Source organism: Ursus arctos, unplaced genomic scaffold (genome assembly GCF_023065955.2).
Source record: "Ursus arctos isolate Adak ecotype North America unplaced genomic scaffold, UrsArc2.0 scaffold_2, whole genome shotgun sequence".
Lineage (NCBI taxonomy): Eukaryota > Metazoa > Chordata > Mammalia > Carnivora > Ursidae > Ursus > Ursus arctos.
In genome coordinates, this window is record NW_026622874.1 from 81172057 (window position 1) to 81188666 (window position 16610).

The 16610-nt window shown below is 42.0% G+C and overlaps 1 protein-coding gene across 1 annotated transcript in view; it reads left to right on the top strand.

Annotated features, from left to right (window-relative positions):
* Positions 1-16610, top strand: part of LOC130544273 (transport and Golgi organization protein 1 homolog) — an 86279-nt gene that overhangs the window by 41347 nt on the left and 28322 nt on the right. The window contains exon 3 of the mRNA XM_057315297.1: positions 15295-15426. Coding sequence (XP_057171280.1) covers positions 15349-15426 — 78 coding nt within the window. The 5' untranslated portion in view covers positions 15295-15348. The remainder of the gene's footprint in view (positions 1-15294; positions 15427-16610) is intronic.

The following is a 16610-nucleotide window of genomic DNA, read 5'->3' on the forward strand; positions in this document are numbered from 1 at the left end:
GGTGTTCCGCGAGATGCCTGGTGGCACGCACCCGGCTCACGGTCTCAGTCTGCTGTTTTGCGGGTGCAGTCCGTGAGCCCCACCCACTCTCCCGTGCAAGTGGCTACCGCTTCCCAGCGCCCGAAGGCGGCGGCTCCCTCCCCCTTCCATTTATCTTCCGATATCTGTGCACGGTTTCATGTCTCCCCGCTTCGTACCTCAATACTCAGCGCCGGAGATGTTCATTTGTAGAGATCCAGATGCGTCTTCCTGCGTCTCAGGCTGGTTCCGTGGTTGTTTAGGCTGGTCTGGTACCTATCCAGCTCGACTCGGAGGACCGGCTGAAAACGGTGTCTCCTACTCCTCCGCCATCTTAACTCCCTGATTTATGTATTTTAGAGAGAGAGTGTGAGAGATCAGTAGAGGGGTAGAGGGAGAAGGAGAAAGAGAATCTCAAGCAGGTTCCCTCTTGAGTGCAGAGCCGGACGTGGGGCTCTATCCCATGACCCTGAGATCACAACTTAAGCCAAAACCGGCTGAGGCCAACACTTAAACAACTGAGCCACCCAGGCGCCCATATCTTTTTAATATGTGTAAAATCTATAGTGATAACTCTTTTTTTTATTTCTGATATCGGCACACAAAAAAATTTTATGTTGAAGGATGATTGTCCAAGTGTTTTGTAAAGTAAAAAACTGAAAAACAAAACAAAAACCAACCTCCAACAATAAGGGATTAGTAAATTAAAAAATTTTATCATCTTGACAGAATGAACTACTACATGGCCCTTAAAATTATATGAAAACTATGATGAAATAATACTGCATGCTTACCAGGACGACTAAAGTTTAAAAGATTCATAATAACAAGTGTTGTTGAGGGTATGGAGTAAATAGAACTTTTTATAAAAGTTTTTCTTTAAATTCCAGTTAGTTAACATATAGTATAATATTAGTTTCAGGTATAGGATTTAGTGATTCAACACACCAAACAACATCCAGTGCTCATCACAACAGTACGCTCCTTAATCCCCATCACCTATTTCACCCAACTGCCCACCCATCCCTGCACCTCAGGTAACCATCAGTGTGTTCTCTGTAGTATGTCTCTTTCTTGGTTTGCCTCTCTCTCTTTTTCCTTATGCTCATTTGTTTTGTTTCCTAAATTCCACACATGAGTGAAATCATATGATATTTGTCTTTCTCTGACTGACTTATTTCACTTAGCATAATTATGCAAATGGAACTTTTATTCAACTTTTATTCAAATTCCACTGTGGTAGGAGTATAAACACAGCATCTCTATTTTATTCCTGATTTTAGTAATTTGAGTCTTCTTTTTATTTTGATCATCCTTTCTAAAGATTAGTCAATTTTGTTAATCTTTTCAAGAAATACTTTTTGTTCAGTTGATTTTCTTTTGTTCTTTTTTTCCTTTGTACTGTAGTTGACTTTCCTTATTGTTTTTTTATTCTCTATTTCATTTATTTCCTACTGTGAACTTTATAATTTCCTTCCTTATGGCTGCTTTGGATTTAGTTTTCTCTTTTTTTTTCCAGTTTCTTAAAATGAAAGATTAGGCTATTGACTCATGATCTTTCATAGTTTTTGAATGTAGGCATTTACAACCATAAATTTCCCTCTTAGCACTGCTTTAGTAGCATACCATAAGTTCTGGTATGTTGTATTTTGTTTTCATTCATTTCAGGGTATTTTCAAATTTCTCTTGTAATTTCTTCTTGGACCCATTCATCATTTAGTAGTGTGTATTCACGTTGATTTTTCCATATTTGTAAATTTTTCAAATTTCTTTATGTTGTGGATTTCCAATTTTATTCCATTATGATTAGAGAACATGCTTTTTATTATTTCAATCTTTTTAAATTTATTGAGAGTTGCTTCCTGGCCTAACATATAGTCTGTTTTGGAGAATATTTTTTGTGCACTTGAGGAAAATGTGTGTTCTGCTGTTGTGGGGTAGAATTTTCTATAGATCTATTCATTCTAGTTGATAAAATAAAGGAAATTTTCAACTTTTCATGTATGTGGGCCCTGCTTCTGGGCTTCTAGGAAAGCTATACCTTAACTTTTACCAAGGTCAAAATGACTAAGCAAAACCTCTAAGCGTGGGCTCAGTTTCTGTCCCCAGCACACATTGTATATCTGTTTTATTAAAAATATTACCAAAAAGGAAAATTCCAAACTAAAGAAAAAGAAAAAAAACAAAACAAAACCCTAGTCCCCATAAGATTAAAGTCCTACAGCCTTGCTGCACATACTAAAAACATAAGATAAAGTCTGTAACTTTCTGGAATGTTCTTGGTTATGATGATTTATAACTCTTTATATAAAAAACCCATATATAACCCTGCACCAAATGTTCCTTCCTTGGAGTATTTTCTTCTTTGTGAAGATTATGTATCCTGGACAGGTATCTTGGGCTCAAATAAAATTCTTCTCCTTTCTCTTTAAAATTTTTAAATAGGTTTGTTTATTTTATGTCAACATAGTTGTTTTACAGTGTTATTCAACTCTCCTATTTCCTTGTTGATCTTTTGTCTAGTTGTTCTAGTGATGATTAATAAAACTGGGGTATTGAAATAGCCAACTGGGGAATATACTTTTGAATACAAAAATAAACTTTATAGTAATGAGACTGCTTTTCTTGGTGACCCTTTCCCAAAGAATTATCATAAAATATTTTTAAGCAGAAGCTATACTGTTAAAACAAAGGTATAGGCTCCCCGCCCTCCCCCAGTTATTTGCGGTGGGAAGGTGAATGTTGTGCTACCTTCTTACAGAATTCTTTCCTGATTCTCTAGCTGAAAGAAGTTTCTCTTCCTTCTGAACTCCTTAGCAATTTATCTAGGATCTTCCTGATTGCATTAAATTGCTCCTTCATTGATCTCATCTCCCCTAGGGGTCTTTCAGCCACTCTAAGGGTAAGAACATTGTCTCATTCACCTTTATAACACTGGCATCTAGCTCAGTGATTTTCATTCTCTAGACTTTTGATAACATTTCAGTATAAGTGTTAAGAAGAAACATATTAGAGGTCCCTGGGTGGCTCAGTTTCTTAAGCACCCAATTCTTGATTTCCACTCAGGTCATGATCTCAGGGTTGTGAGATTGAGCCCAGCTTTGGGGCATGGAGCCTGCTTAAGATTCTCTCTCTCCCTCTCCATCTGCCTCTGCTCCCCACTCATGCACTCTTAATCAGTCTCAAAAAAAAAAAAAAACCCAAAAAAATAAAAACCCCAAAAAACGAAAAACCTATATCATTGCTATTTGCCCAAATAGTGGTTTTTAAAATGTATTGTTTTACAGGGCGCCTTGGTGGCTCAGTCAGTTAAGCATCTACTTTCAGCTCAGGTCATGATCTCTGAGTCCTGGGATCAAGCCTTACGTTGCACTCCCTGCTCAGCAGGGAGCCTGCTTCTCCCTCTTCCTCTCCCTTTGCCCTCCCCCCAACCATCTGTGTGTGTGATCTCTCTCTCAAATAGATAAATAAAATCTTTTTTAAAAAGTATTTTTACTGTCCATGCTACCCAGAGCAATCTACACTTTCAATGCTATCCCGATCAAAATACCGAGGACATTTTTCAAAGAACTGGAACAAATAGTCCTTAAATTTGTATGGAACCAGAAAAGGCCCCGAATCGCCAAGGAACTGTTGAAAAGGAAAAACAAAGCTGGGGGCATCACAATGCCGGATTTCGAGCTGTACTACAAAGCTGTGATCACAAAGACAGCATGGTACTGGCACAAAAACAGACACACAGACCAATGGAACAGAATAGAGAACCCAGAAATGGACCCTCAGCTCTATGGGCAACTAATCTTTGATAAAGCAGGAAAAAACATCCAGTGGAAAAAAGACAGTCTCTTCAATAAATGGTGCTGGGAAAATTGGACAGCTACATGCAAAAGAATGAAACTTGACCACTCTCTCATACCATACACAAAGATAAACTCCAAATGGATGAAAGACCTCGATGTGAGACAGGAATCCATCAAAATCCTAGAGGAGAACATAGGCAGCAACCTCTACGACATTGGCCAAAGCAACCTTTTTTCATGACACATCTCCAAAGGCAAGAGAAACAAAAGATAAAATGAACTTGTGGGACTTCATCAAGATAAAAAGCTTCTGGGGCACCTGGGTGGCACAGCGGTTAAGCGTCTGCCTTCGGCTCAGGGCGTGATCCTGGCGTTCTGGATCGAGCCCCACATCAGGCTCCTCCGCTATAAGCCTGCTTCTTCCTCTCCCACTCCCCCTGCTTGTGTTCCCTCTCTCGCTGGCTGTCTCTATCTCTGTCAAATAAATAAATAAAATCTTTAAAAAAAAAAAAGATAAAAAGCTTCTGCACAGCCAAGGAAACAGTCAAAAAAACTAAGAGGCAGCCCACGGAATGGGAGAATATATTTGCAAAGGATGCTACAGATAAAAGACTGGTATCCAAGATCTACAAAGAACTTCTCAAACTCAGTACGTGAGAAACAAATAAACAAATCATAAAATGGCCGAAGATATGAACAGACACTTTTCCAATGAGGACATACAAATGGCTAACAGACACATGAAAAAATGTTCAAAATCCTTAGCCATCAGGGAAATTCAAATCAAAACCACACTAAGATACCACCTTATGCCAGTTAGAATGGCAAAAATTGACAAGGCAAGAAACAATTGCTGAAGAGGATGTGGAGAAAGGGGATCCCTCCTACTTTGTTGGTGGGAATGCAAGTTGGTACAGCCACTCTGGAAAACAGTGTGGAGGTCCCTTAAAAAGTTAAAAATGGAGCTACCCTATGAAATAGCCATTGCACTACTGGGTATTTACCCCAAAGATACAGATGTAGTGAAGAGAAGGGCCATATGCACCCCAATGTTCATAGCAGCATTGTCCACAATAGCTAAATTGTGGAAGGAACCGAGATACCCTTCAACAGATGACCGGATTAAGAAATTGTGGTCCATATATACAATGGAATATTACTCCGCTATCAGAAAGAACGAGTTCTCAACACTTGCTGCAACATGGACGGCACTGGAGGAGATAATGCTAAGTGAAATAAGTCAAGCAGAGAAAGACAATTATCTTATGATTTCTCTCATCTATGGAACATAAGAACTAGGAAGATCGGTAGGGGAAGAAAGGGATAAAGAAAGGGGGGTAATCAGAAGGGGGAATGAAGCATGAGAGACTATGGACTCTGAGAAACAAACTGACAGCTTCAGAGGGGAGGGGGTGGGGGAATGGGATAGACTGGTGATGGGTAGTAAGGAGGGCACGTATTGCATGGTGCGCTGGGTGTTATACGCAACTAATGAATCATCGAACTTTACATCAGAAACCAGGGATGTACTGTATGGTGACTAACATAATATAATAAAAAAACATTTTAAAAAAAGTATTATTTTACATGTGGTTAAAAGTATGGACTGTGGAGCTGGGGTCGAGATGGCAGCATGGAAGAGTCCTGAACTCACCACCTCCCATGAATACAATTCTACAGCTGCATATGGAACAGTTCCCTCTGAAAATAACCTGAAAATTAGCTGAACAGTGTCTCCACAACAAAGGATAAAAGGGCCACAAGTAGGTAGGTAGGAAAGGCAGAGACACGGTCTCACAAGAAACCCTACCACAGATGTGGTGACCCATAGTCAGGAGGATCTCATAATACAGAGGATGTCCTTGAGGAGTGAGGGGTTTGTGACTCATATCAGATACTCCAATTCTTGGGACCTACACCAGAAAGATGAGCCTCTGAAGCATCTCACCTTATACAAAATAAGGCTTACTTCCTGAAGAACCATAGGGCTTTAAGGAAAAGGAAATCTGCTCTAAATGGGCTCACATACAAATGCACATTCACCTGGGACCCAGCACCAAAGCAAGAATTTGAAAGTTGCCTAGACCAAATGCAAAGGGGACTCGTTTGTTAATCTTAAAGCTTCTACCAGAGAGGCAGGAATTCATAGGGACTCTCTATAGGGATAAAGGTGCTGGCAGGCACCATTTTTGCATTCTCCTGCCTTGTAGGTACCAGTGCTTCTGGGCCATTTTTGCAACCTCCACACTCCCAGCCCACTAACTCCAGTGGGAGGGCCTTACTTGGCACATCCCAGCTGTAGCCGACCATCCCAACCAGGCTGGCTGAGCATGCTGTCCCCATGCACCACAGCATGGCCTATTCTGCCACAGCCAGCAGGCACATGCAGCCCACACAAGGGATGCCTCTTGGGCACCTGGCTTTGGTGGCCAGGAAGGATTGCAGGGTCTGAAATAATCAGAGAGATAGCGCTTGACCGGCTGTCTTCCCCAGGGCACTGCACAAACAGCAGACAGAAACATACCCCAGTCTTTGTGGAAAAGGCCTATTTTCTTGTCCTGAAGCTTCAGCGTGAGGGGCAGGCTTTAGGTGTGTCACACATCTAGAAGTTCCGGAGGAGCTCCCAGGGAACATGGGTAGAAAGATACCATATTAGCATCCTTCCTTGGCCTTGCCACAGTTTGCTGACATCTCCCAGAAATGAGCTTATACACAGTATAAAGCCACAATTTTTGCTACTATTGCCCAGAGGACACCCCCAGAACTCCTGTTCTGGAAGTCATCAGGGTTTACAATTGTGGACTCACGAGACTGCATATATTCACATGCTTTAAAAGCTGCTGCCTTAGGATCTGGCTTACAATTAGCCGGAAACTAGGTGACACCTGAGATCCCTCCTTTTGGAACAGTGACAGGTCTTAGCACACCCTCAACAACTGGGATCTATCAAGAGCAATCAGGTTACTTAGACAATTACAAAGGTCCAAGAAATAAAACCCAGAGCAAGGTTGAATGATAACTTTCATCTTCTATAGCCACTCCTTCAAGACTGGGAGAAATTGCTGTTTCACCTAATACATAGAAACAAACACAGCAGGTAATGAATCATGGAACTTTACTTCAAAAACTAGGGGTGTACTGTATGGTGACTAACATAATATAACAAAAAATTATTATTAAAAAAAAGAGAAAGAAATAGACCTTAATGAAATGGAACTAAGTAAACTACCTGATAAAGAGTTGAAAGTAATGGTCATAAAGATGTTTACCAAACTTGGGGGAAGAATGAATGAACACAGTGAAAGTTTCAGTAAAGAGATAGAAAACATGATAAAGTAGCAAACAAGTCACAGAGCTGAAAAATACACTAGATGGGCTCAATAGCAGAATAGACAAAGGAGAAGAATGGATCAGTGACCTGGAAGATAGGGCAGGGGAAAACACCCAAAAGGGCAGTGAAAAGAAAAAAGAACTTTAAAAAGTAAAGCTAGATTAAGGGAACTGTGGGGCAACATCAATCTTAATAACATTCACATTATAAGGATTCCAGAAGGAAAAGAGAGAGAGAAAGGAGTGGAAAATTTATTTGAAGGAGAAATAAAGAGTTTTCCAGACTGTTATATATATGCAGTATGTTGTATGTGAAGCTTGTTTTAATCACAAAGCAAAAATCTATTACATGTTTATGCGCCCAACATAGGAACTCCTAAATATATAAAACAAATATTAGCAGACCTAAAAGGAAATTGACAGCAAACAATGATAGTAGAGGATTCTTTTTTTTAAAAAAATTTTATTTATTTATTTGAGCAAGAGAGAGAGTAGAGCAACAGAGAGAGAGCATGAGTGGGGGTAAGGGGCAGAGGGAGACGGAGAAGCAGACTCTCTGCTGAGCAGGGAGCCCAATGCGGCACTCGAGCGCAAGATCCTGAGATCATGACCTGAGCCGAAGGCAGATGCTTACCCGAATGATCCACCCAGGTGCCCCAATAGTAGAGGATTCTAATACCTCACTTATATCAATGGATCCATACAGAAAATCAATAAGGAAACATTGGCCTTCAATGACATTTTAAGCCAAGTAGACTTATTTGACACAGAGAACCTCCCATCCAAAAGCAGCAGAATATACATTCTTCTCTAGTGCACATGGGAAATTTTCCAGGAGAGATCATATGTTAGGCCAAAAAACATGTCTCAATACATTTAAAAGATTGAAATCCTATCAAGAATTTTTTTCTGACCACAATGGTACGAAACAAGAAATCAATTACAGGAAGAAAACTAGAAAAATCACAAATATGTGGATATTAAACAACATGCTACTGAACAATAATTGGATCAAAGAAGGAATCAAGGGGGAATTTTAAAAAATGACTGGTAACAAAAGAAAACGGAAATGCAATAGTCCAAAATCTAGGGGATGGAGCAAAAGTGCTTTTAAGAGGAAAGCTTATAGCAATACAGGCCTACCTCAAGAAACAAGAAAAATCTCAAATAAGGAATCTAACCATACACCTAAATGAACTAGAAAATTAAGAACAAATAAAGTCCAAAGTTAATAGAAGGAAGGAAATGTTAAAAATCAGCATGGAAATAAATGAAATACAGACTAAAAAGGCCATAGAAAAGATTAATGAAACTAGGAGCTGGTTCACTGAAAATATAAACAAAATTGACAAAACTTTTAGCTAGGCTCATAAGAAAAAAAACAGGGGCTCAAATAAATAATATCATAAATGAAGGAGGAGAAGTTACAACTGCTATCACAGATAGAAAGGATCATAAGAGACTACTAGAAAAATTATACACCAACAAACTGGACAACCTAGAAAAAAATGGATAAATTTGAGCAGATCTGGAGCTCAAAGCCGTGTGTATCTGACAACAGAGTTCATGCTTCGCATGTTAGGCTGTGCTGCCTCATAGAGAGTAGACCGGAGGGTGCCTGCCAGTTAGGATGGGCCAGATATTACTGTGCGTAACTAAGAGCCCTGTGTCTTAGCGGCTTCTAATGAGGGAAGTATCTTTCTTGCTCCTGCCAGACACCCACATGGTCTTCCTGGGACCAGGATAAAAGCAGACCCACCGTAGGTAACTGCCAGGTGCTATATGAGATGGACAGAGGGGATGCCAGACTCAGTTGTCCCAAGTGTTCTGTTTGAGGTGGCACCCCTCACTCCCACTCACATCTCACTGGCCAGAGCATGTCACAGGGATGCATCTAACTTCCAGGGTCAGATGACACACTGACATGCTTGGTGGAGCCTATTGGGACCACCACATGGTGCCACCCCCTCTAGGGGACTGTGCAGGGGCAGAGGGGGGGCATGGGGCATTGGTAGGAAATGACGGCAGGACTAAGTCAGGATGAGTTTGCTTTATCCTTGACCAGGTGGAATTTGTCTCAGAGCTGCCCAAAACCATCAGGCAAGATTAAAAGAAGTGACCTTTGGAAAAAGGAGTTCAGTCAGATGTAATCAGCAAAACCCTCAGAAACCACTGTGTCATCTTTGCCAAATCCCTGGCTGCCTCAGTTTCCCCACTATGGAAAGTATGAGGAGGGAAGTGATGGACATTGATTTGTAAGAGCATCACATTCCAGCATTTTTGTTCTTTTAAATTAATATCAGTTACTCTCCTGCTTCCAAGTCCCCGAGTGAGCGCTCAGAATGTGGCTGGGGTAATAAAGTGACATCAGCATCCAAGGGGACTTGTGTTGTGCTTTTATTCTGTGAATGAACCAGTGCCAAATGCTGTCCCTCCATGATTCTCCCCAAGCCCCAGCAGAGAGGCCTCTCGGGCCAGATTCTCCTCCTGGTTCCAGGGGCCCTGGGTGACTCCTTTTTGTCTATTCCACAGCCAGGACACAGAGATCTGGGGAGGGACCCTTCCTTGGCCCCAGGTGTCCACCTCTGCCTGGCTTGCCCATGCCCTGCTAGAGGGTGAGGTCAGGGCCAGAGCTAGTGAGGTGGCTGGAGAAGGGGAAGGGGCCGAGGGCAGCCCAGCCTGGTGAGTCCACTTGGCTGCCAGACCATTCTTCACTGCTCCATCCAGCCTCCCATGGATCTGCTGCCTCTGTTGCCTCTCAATGCTGCTACTGCTGCTGCTTCCAGATCCCACCCTGTATCAGCACAGGTGTGGGAGAGATCTGCCCTGTGGGGACCCAGGAATCCTGCAAGACTCCTCCAGCCCTTTCCAGGGGTGCCCAATCCCCCATTCCTTGCAAGGAGTCCAGGAGCTCCGTTCCTCAGCCCTCCCTAGGGGACCCCACTCACTCACCCTTCCCAGGGCCCAGGAATCCCTCAGGCTCGCCAGGGGCCCATAACTCTCCCCACACTTCATGACCTCCTCCTGCCATCTGGAGCCTGAGAGATGATGTGTGCTAGGTGGATGGGAGGCTGACACTGGCTTTGGGGACACTTCCTCACCACCATGAGTGATCTCACCTGTTTGATGCCCCCAAACTCTGTTCACTGCTTCTTCTTTCCCTGCTCCCTGTTCCAGTTATAATCAGGGTGACCCTGGCCATCCTTCATGGAATTCCCTAGTCCCCCTTATAGGCTGGGTCTCTCTCCCATTCACTTTTGGGTTAGTCTAACTCCACCCCTTCTGTAGCTGGTCTCTCCTTCTATAACCAGGACAGCCCAACTCTGGGGCTCTTGAGGTGGGCAGCGGCATCTAAACAGAATTTAATACTAATGTTTTGTGATCCTTCTTTTGTTTCTGTTTGCTTGTTTTTTTATCGTTTCTTTATATTTATGTTAAAGATACTGTTTTCCTAGTTTAGCAGAGCTAGAATGGTTCCTATTTACAAGAAATTTGCAAAATAATGAAGTGGTGGTTTGTAGAGCACTGATTTTCAGCTGCCTTGGGCCTGAATGAGTTGGGGAAACATTGTGTTAGTCCTAGAGAGAAACAGTTTAGGAAGTGCTGCTCAGGACAGGGCCCAGGAGAGATGATCACAGGGGTTCATCGAGTAACCTGGGCCCCTGGGCCTGCCCACCTGCTTGGCTCTCCCCACTCAGCACACCTGGAGCTGCCAGCTCTCTGGGTGTTGTCCCTGGATCTCCCAGGAGAGAAGCTGGTGAACGTTTTCTCTTAAAATGCTCTCATTCCTGTAGGTCCCAGGAGATCTCATGAGAGTCAGCTTGGATTGATTCCCTGTGTGGTTCATAATGTAAAGCCCAAGCTAATGGGTAGGAGGGTCATAGAGATAAGTGACAGTTCCACCGCTATTTGCGGTATTAAAATATCTTGGTCAATTAGGGATGATTTGAGACCACACCAATATCATACCAATATTCCAGGAATTTCTGGCCAGAAGACATATTTGATTATAATTTTATGATGCTCATTTCATTGAGTTCCAACATCGCTCTTTTTCTTTGGGATTTCTTTACTTATATTTTGTTTACAGAGGTACTTCTCAAATTCTAAACATACGGGAATTTCTAGTTAGCTTTTTATAGTGATTTCTAGCCCATTTTATTACCAAAATGTACTCTGTGTGATTTCACTCCCTGGAAACATTGAAATTTCCCCTGTGGACAAAATAAATCGGGTGTATTTTTGTAACTGCAATCTGTGTGCCTACAGTTAATGTGTCCTCCACAGTGGTATATGGATGTGGACAGATATATGGAGATAGCTGTGGGATTCAGATGGTTTGCTTTCAGGACCTACATCTTATGGATGTTCTATCTGCACTGAGTTGCTGAGAGGGGGCTGAAACCTCCCATCCTGCTTGTGTATTTGATTGTTTTTGCAGTTCTATCCTCCTTTGCTTTATATGTTGTTCAGCCAATGGCCTTAGGACGGGAGTTGGGAAAGGAAGGACAGAGCGCCCAGAAGAGGGAACAGGGACCTGGGTTGGGAGGGAGCAGAAACAAGAAGGTCTGCCAAAGTTCTAGAGAGGAACTGTCGTTGGGATGGCGCGGGGTGGGGCATCAGCGGGGAAGTGTTTTTTGAAAATGAGGTTACCTGTGGCATCCATGTTGATCTAGGGGCAAAGGCAGCTGATTGGTGGAGAGATTATAAAGGTTCTGGGTTGCTAAGGAAACGTTGAACCAGGGGAAGGCTTGGAGGAAGATGGATCCTCCTCCACTCCAACTGCTCCTGAGGTTCCCTGTACCTGCTAATGTGTCCTGCTGACCTAGTGATTTACTAACCTGCTGACCTACTAACCTTTCTGAACCCTCCTCCCTTCCTTTGAGTACTTAATCTGACACTGGCACTGTCCCTGACCAACTCTGAGAAACGTCTTCCCCAATCCTACCCTCTATTTCCACCCTATTCCCATCCCTAATTACCACCCTGTCCCCTTTCCCACCCTTCCCTACCCCTACCATCCCCACATCGTCCCCTTCACCATCTCCACCTCCTCCCTGGTGCCCCAGCACCCCTTGAAAGGGCCAGGAGATGAAGATGCAGAGGCTGCTCTTCTGGCTTCTCTTGCTCCAATGTCCCAGTTACCCAAACACAAATGTGAGTAAACATGGCACTTCAGTGGTGTCTTCCTTCTTTTCTTTTTTTTAAGATTTGATTTATTTAAGAGAGAAAGAAAGGGCACAGGTGTGGGGGGAAGGGCAGAGGGGGAGGGGGAGAGAGAATCCCAAGCCAGCTGTGCAGTGAGCCCAGAACCTGAAGAGGGGCTCAATCTCAGGACCATGAGATCATGCCTTGATCCAAACCAAGACTTTGTCACTTAACTGACTGAGCCACCCAGGTGCCCCAAAGCTGCTGGTAGTGTCTTCCTTCCTGGTGGGGTTTTTCCCCATGGTAGTTAAATAACAGCTTTTTTATGGGCTTCTCGATGGGAACTTCAGAAGAACTTCACATTTCCCTGAAGACCGAGCACCACAGGGCAGGTTTCTAGGTCAGCCTGAAGGGGTTGTGGCCACGGCCATCCACACCAAGTTCTACATCCTGTCTGTGCTGCTTGGTCCAAAACCCGCAGTGCTAGCAGGATGGAAACCTGAAAATACTAGGTTTATGGTGTCAAGAAGAAAGGATTTGTGAAGATACGAAAAGCCATTGAGCTCTTTGTCTTAAATTGGGAGCTTGTATGATATGTACATTTTATCTCATTAAAATTGTCTTTAAAAATGTCAGGAACTAGAATTTAATAGGAACTATGGGTATTAGATTAGCTTCTGGAAGCCTGGTGAAGCTCGTGCTTCAAGCCTTATAAGTTTAGGGTCCATCTTAAGGGTAGTTTGTTTTCCTATCAGCACATTGTTCATATTTGTGAAGTTTGGCAGCCCTGGGAACAGTGGTATCTCAAGCATTGGTTTTGGGACTAGAGTGTTAAAAAGTGAAATGTCCTTTGTGCTCTGTGCTTCCTGGTTTGTTGACTTTTAACAAGTTCTGAGTCAGCCCTTTCCTTCTGGTCTTGGAGGCTATCCCCAGGGACCCTGTGTCCCACCAGGTCCATGAGAGCCCTGAGAAGCCCAGCAGATAGTAAGTGACCACATCCTGCTGGGACATTTGTCATAGGAAAATCACTAGGAGTGGTGGGATCAGGACATGAATGAGTTGTTGTCCTTTCTTTGGCCATGTATGTGCAGAGTATTGATTTCCCCAAAGTAAAAAGGTCCTGAATGTCCTTAGGATTGTCCAAATATGAAGAAATACCTGGTTCCCAGTGTGAATGTTTCACTCTATCGTTAAAAAGTGAAAACCATACCCCCAGGAGAGAGAGAAAGAGACAGACAGACAAACAGGGAACACCCCTAGAAATAAGTAGACTTCTTTAGATTGGCTTGCACCAGATTCTTACAGAGGGATGTGAAAAGTGTCAGTAGTCAGGAAGGATCCTTATATTGAGGCAGAATCATCCCACACGAATACCTCCAGTCAAAATAGACTCTATTCCATTTCTTTTGAGTCTTCAAAGGAGGACATTTCTTAGTAGTCTTGATTGGAATTATTCCCCTCTACCCAGTCCGCATCTCATAGATCAGTTCAGCTTTCTCACCCTGCCTCATCTCTGGGCTCTTGCATAAACTCACTGGTCTTGCATTTCCACCCCCCCACCTGCTCATGGCCACTGTCTCTGAAAACCTAGTGTTATTGGCCCCATTGGATGTCATCCAGTTAAGAGTCAGCTACTGGTCAGCATCCAGACAGCTGCCAGATGTACCGAGTGCCCACGACTGGGGGTGTTTTACATTCATGACAAGATGGCCTCTGTCCTTTGTGCATTTGATCCCCGTGATCAACCATAGTGCTGACAGCTACTGCTCTCTTTCAGACAGTGGCTATTCAAAGACAGTGTATGTTTCCACCAGCACACATTTTCCTGACCTCAGCTGTGATGAGGCTGAAGATGGAAATGTTATAGATTTCAGGGGCTACTTTCTAGAGAGTTGTGTTTGCACAAAATTCATGCTTGGTGTGAATGAGTATGAATTGTACGGTGAGTGTCTTGTCTCCTAAAATACTTCTAAGTCTAGCTTTTTAAAAATGAGATGTGTTCTTTGTTTTGGTGTCCATATCCAGGAATTTTGTATTCTTTTAGAAGTTAAATTTCATAGTTGCTGCTGATAGATTTAGGTAGAATAGTAAGAAATAGGAGCATGAATTCCTTTCATTGGATTTTTGGAGATAAGTGTTCAAGTAACTTAAAATCTCACAGATTTCATCAAAATATACAAGATCACCTGATGATGCAGATCTTTATGTACTTCAGAAATCTGACATTTTGGGCTGTGATTCAGAAGCAAAGTGAGCATTGAAAGAAAACATCAATGTTTTCAGAAACCAAACAATAACTATAATTTATTTTTGTTGGAATAACAATCCCATGTTATATTAATGAGCTAATGAGCAGCCTCCTGTCGGTCTCACTTATGTCCTAATCTATAAACAGCTGTCCATATAACATTCTCATTTGTATCTCTAGTACATGTTTTATTCTTGCTTTCTCTTGTGTTTCCATAAATTTTGGGTGTATTTTTGGAAACGTTCCAAAGGAGTTTATCCAGGTCCTTCATGGATGTACAATAGAAGTCACTGACTTCTTACCTGCTCTAAGTTTACATTTACTTATCTTGTCTATTTTATGTTGGATTATAAATTCTTAAGTTCTGTTAGCCATACAAAAAATATTTGCAATGTGCTTGTAGGCAAAAGAAAATCTCTTAAGATTTGCCTATTAAATTTTTTCTACAGCTTCAGTGTGATATAATTTATGTATGATAACAACAGCTTTTTAAAGAATACAGTTTGTTGATATTTGACATAGGTAAGCAGCAATGAAACCATCACCACAGTAAGATGGTAAACACATTCTTCACTCTCAACAGTTTGCACCTGCTCCTTTGTAATCCCTCTGTCCTCCTCCTCCATGAGGAGGAATTTGAGAGGTGTGCTTACCTCTTAGAGGCTGGTGAGGGTTCGTAAAGGTGATTCTTTGTGACAGATATATTGTAATGTCTTTGAGATTTCCTCATTATCTCAAATGTTATTTCAGCTTGTCCACATTTTGCTTGACCATTTCATTCTTGGCCCTGATGGTGTTGGAATAATGTGGAACCTTCCCGTTATTACTGCCTCCCTGGGACTTTGTGCCTTTCTCATTTACATCTGGAGAACCATCCTTGCTGTAAGTATACTAAAGTACCTTATAGATACACTTGTAATCATAAGTAAGCAGAAAATTTTATAGTCACTGGACCTTTAATATGCATTCAGTAGTACAAATTTCCCTTTATTATATTCAATTTTCATTATCATTTAGATTGGGATATTTTATAATTTTTCTTGAAGTGCCTTCTGTGATCCATATGTTTTTTTTAAGTTCAAGCATAATTGGCAAACAGTGTAATATTAGTTTCAAGCATTCAACGTGATTCAACCATTCTATACACTTCTCTGTGCTCATCACAATAAGTGTACTCTCAATCTCCTTCACCTCTTTCACCCATCACTCCACCCAAATCCACTCTAACCCCTGTGTTCTTCAGAAGTGTGTTGTTTAATCTTCTTTTTTTTTTTTTTTTTGTCGTTCTCCAGCTATCTTTCTTTTCTTGATGTCTAGTCTGAGTCATTTGTGGTCTGAGAACATACTTCCTGTGATTTTATTCCTTTAGTTGTTCAGATGTATCTTATGGCCTCGAATATGGCCTCTCTCAGTGAATGTTCCATGGGAGCTTGAGAAGAATGTCTGTACTTCTGTTGTTGAATGAAGTATTCTGCAGATGTTAATGGATGCAGTAGATTGGTGATGCTGTTCAGTTCACCTGTGTTCTCATGGAACTTCTGTATCTGCTGGATCTGTCAATGACCAGTAAGAGGGTTTTGAATTCTCCAGCTGTAGTAATGGATTCATCTATTTCCATCAGCAATTCCTTCAGTTTCTGCCTCATGTACTTTGACTCTCTGTTGTTAATGCACGCACATTAGAAATTGTTGTCTTTTCAGAGAACTGACTGCTTTACCACTGAAATATGCCTGACAGTTTTCCTTAATCTGTAGTGTGTGTTGAAGGGTGATTTCACTGACCACAGGTTTCTAGTTTGATGATTCTTTTTAACACTTTAAACATTTCATCCTTCTTGATGGCATGGTTTATGAGAAGAAGTGTGATGTAGTTCTTATCCTTGTTCCTCTTGGGTAAGGTGTTACTGCTGCCCTCCCCTCCTTTCAGCACCCACCCTTAACCCCAACTCCAGATTATCATATGATTTCACTCATATGTAGAATTTAAGAAACAAAACAGGGGGTCATAGGGGAAGAGAGGGAAAAATAAGAAGAAATCAGAGAGGGAGTCAAACCATAAGAGACTCT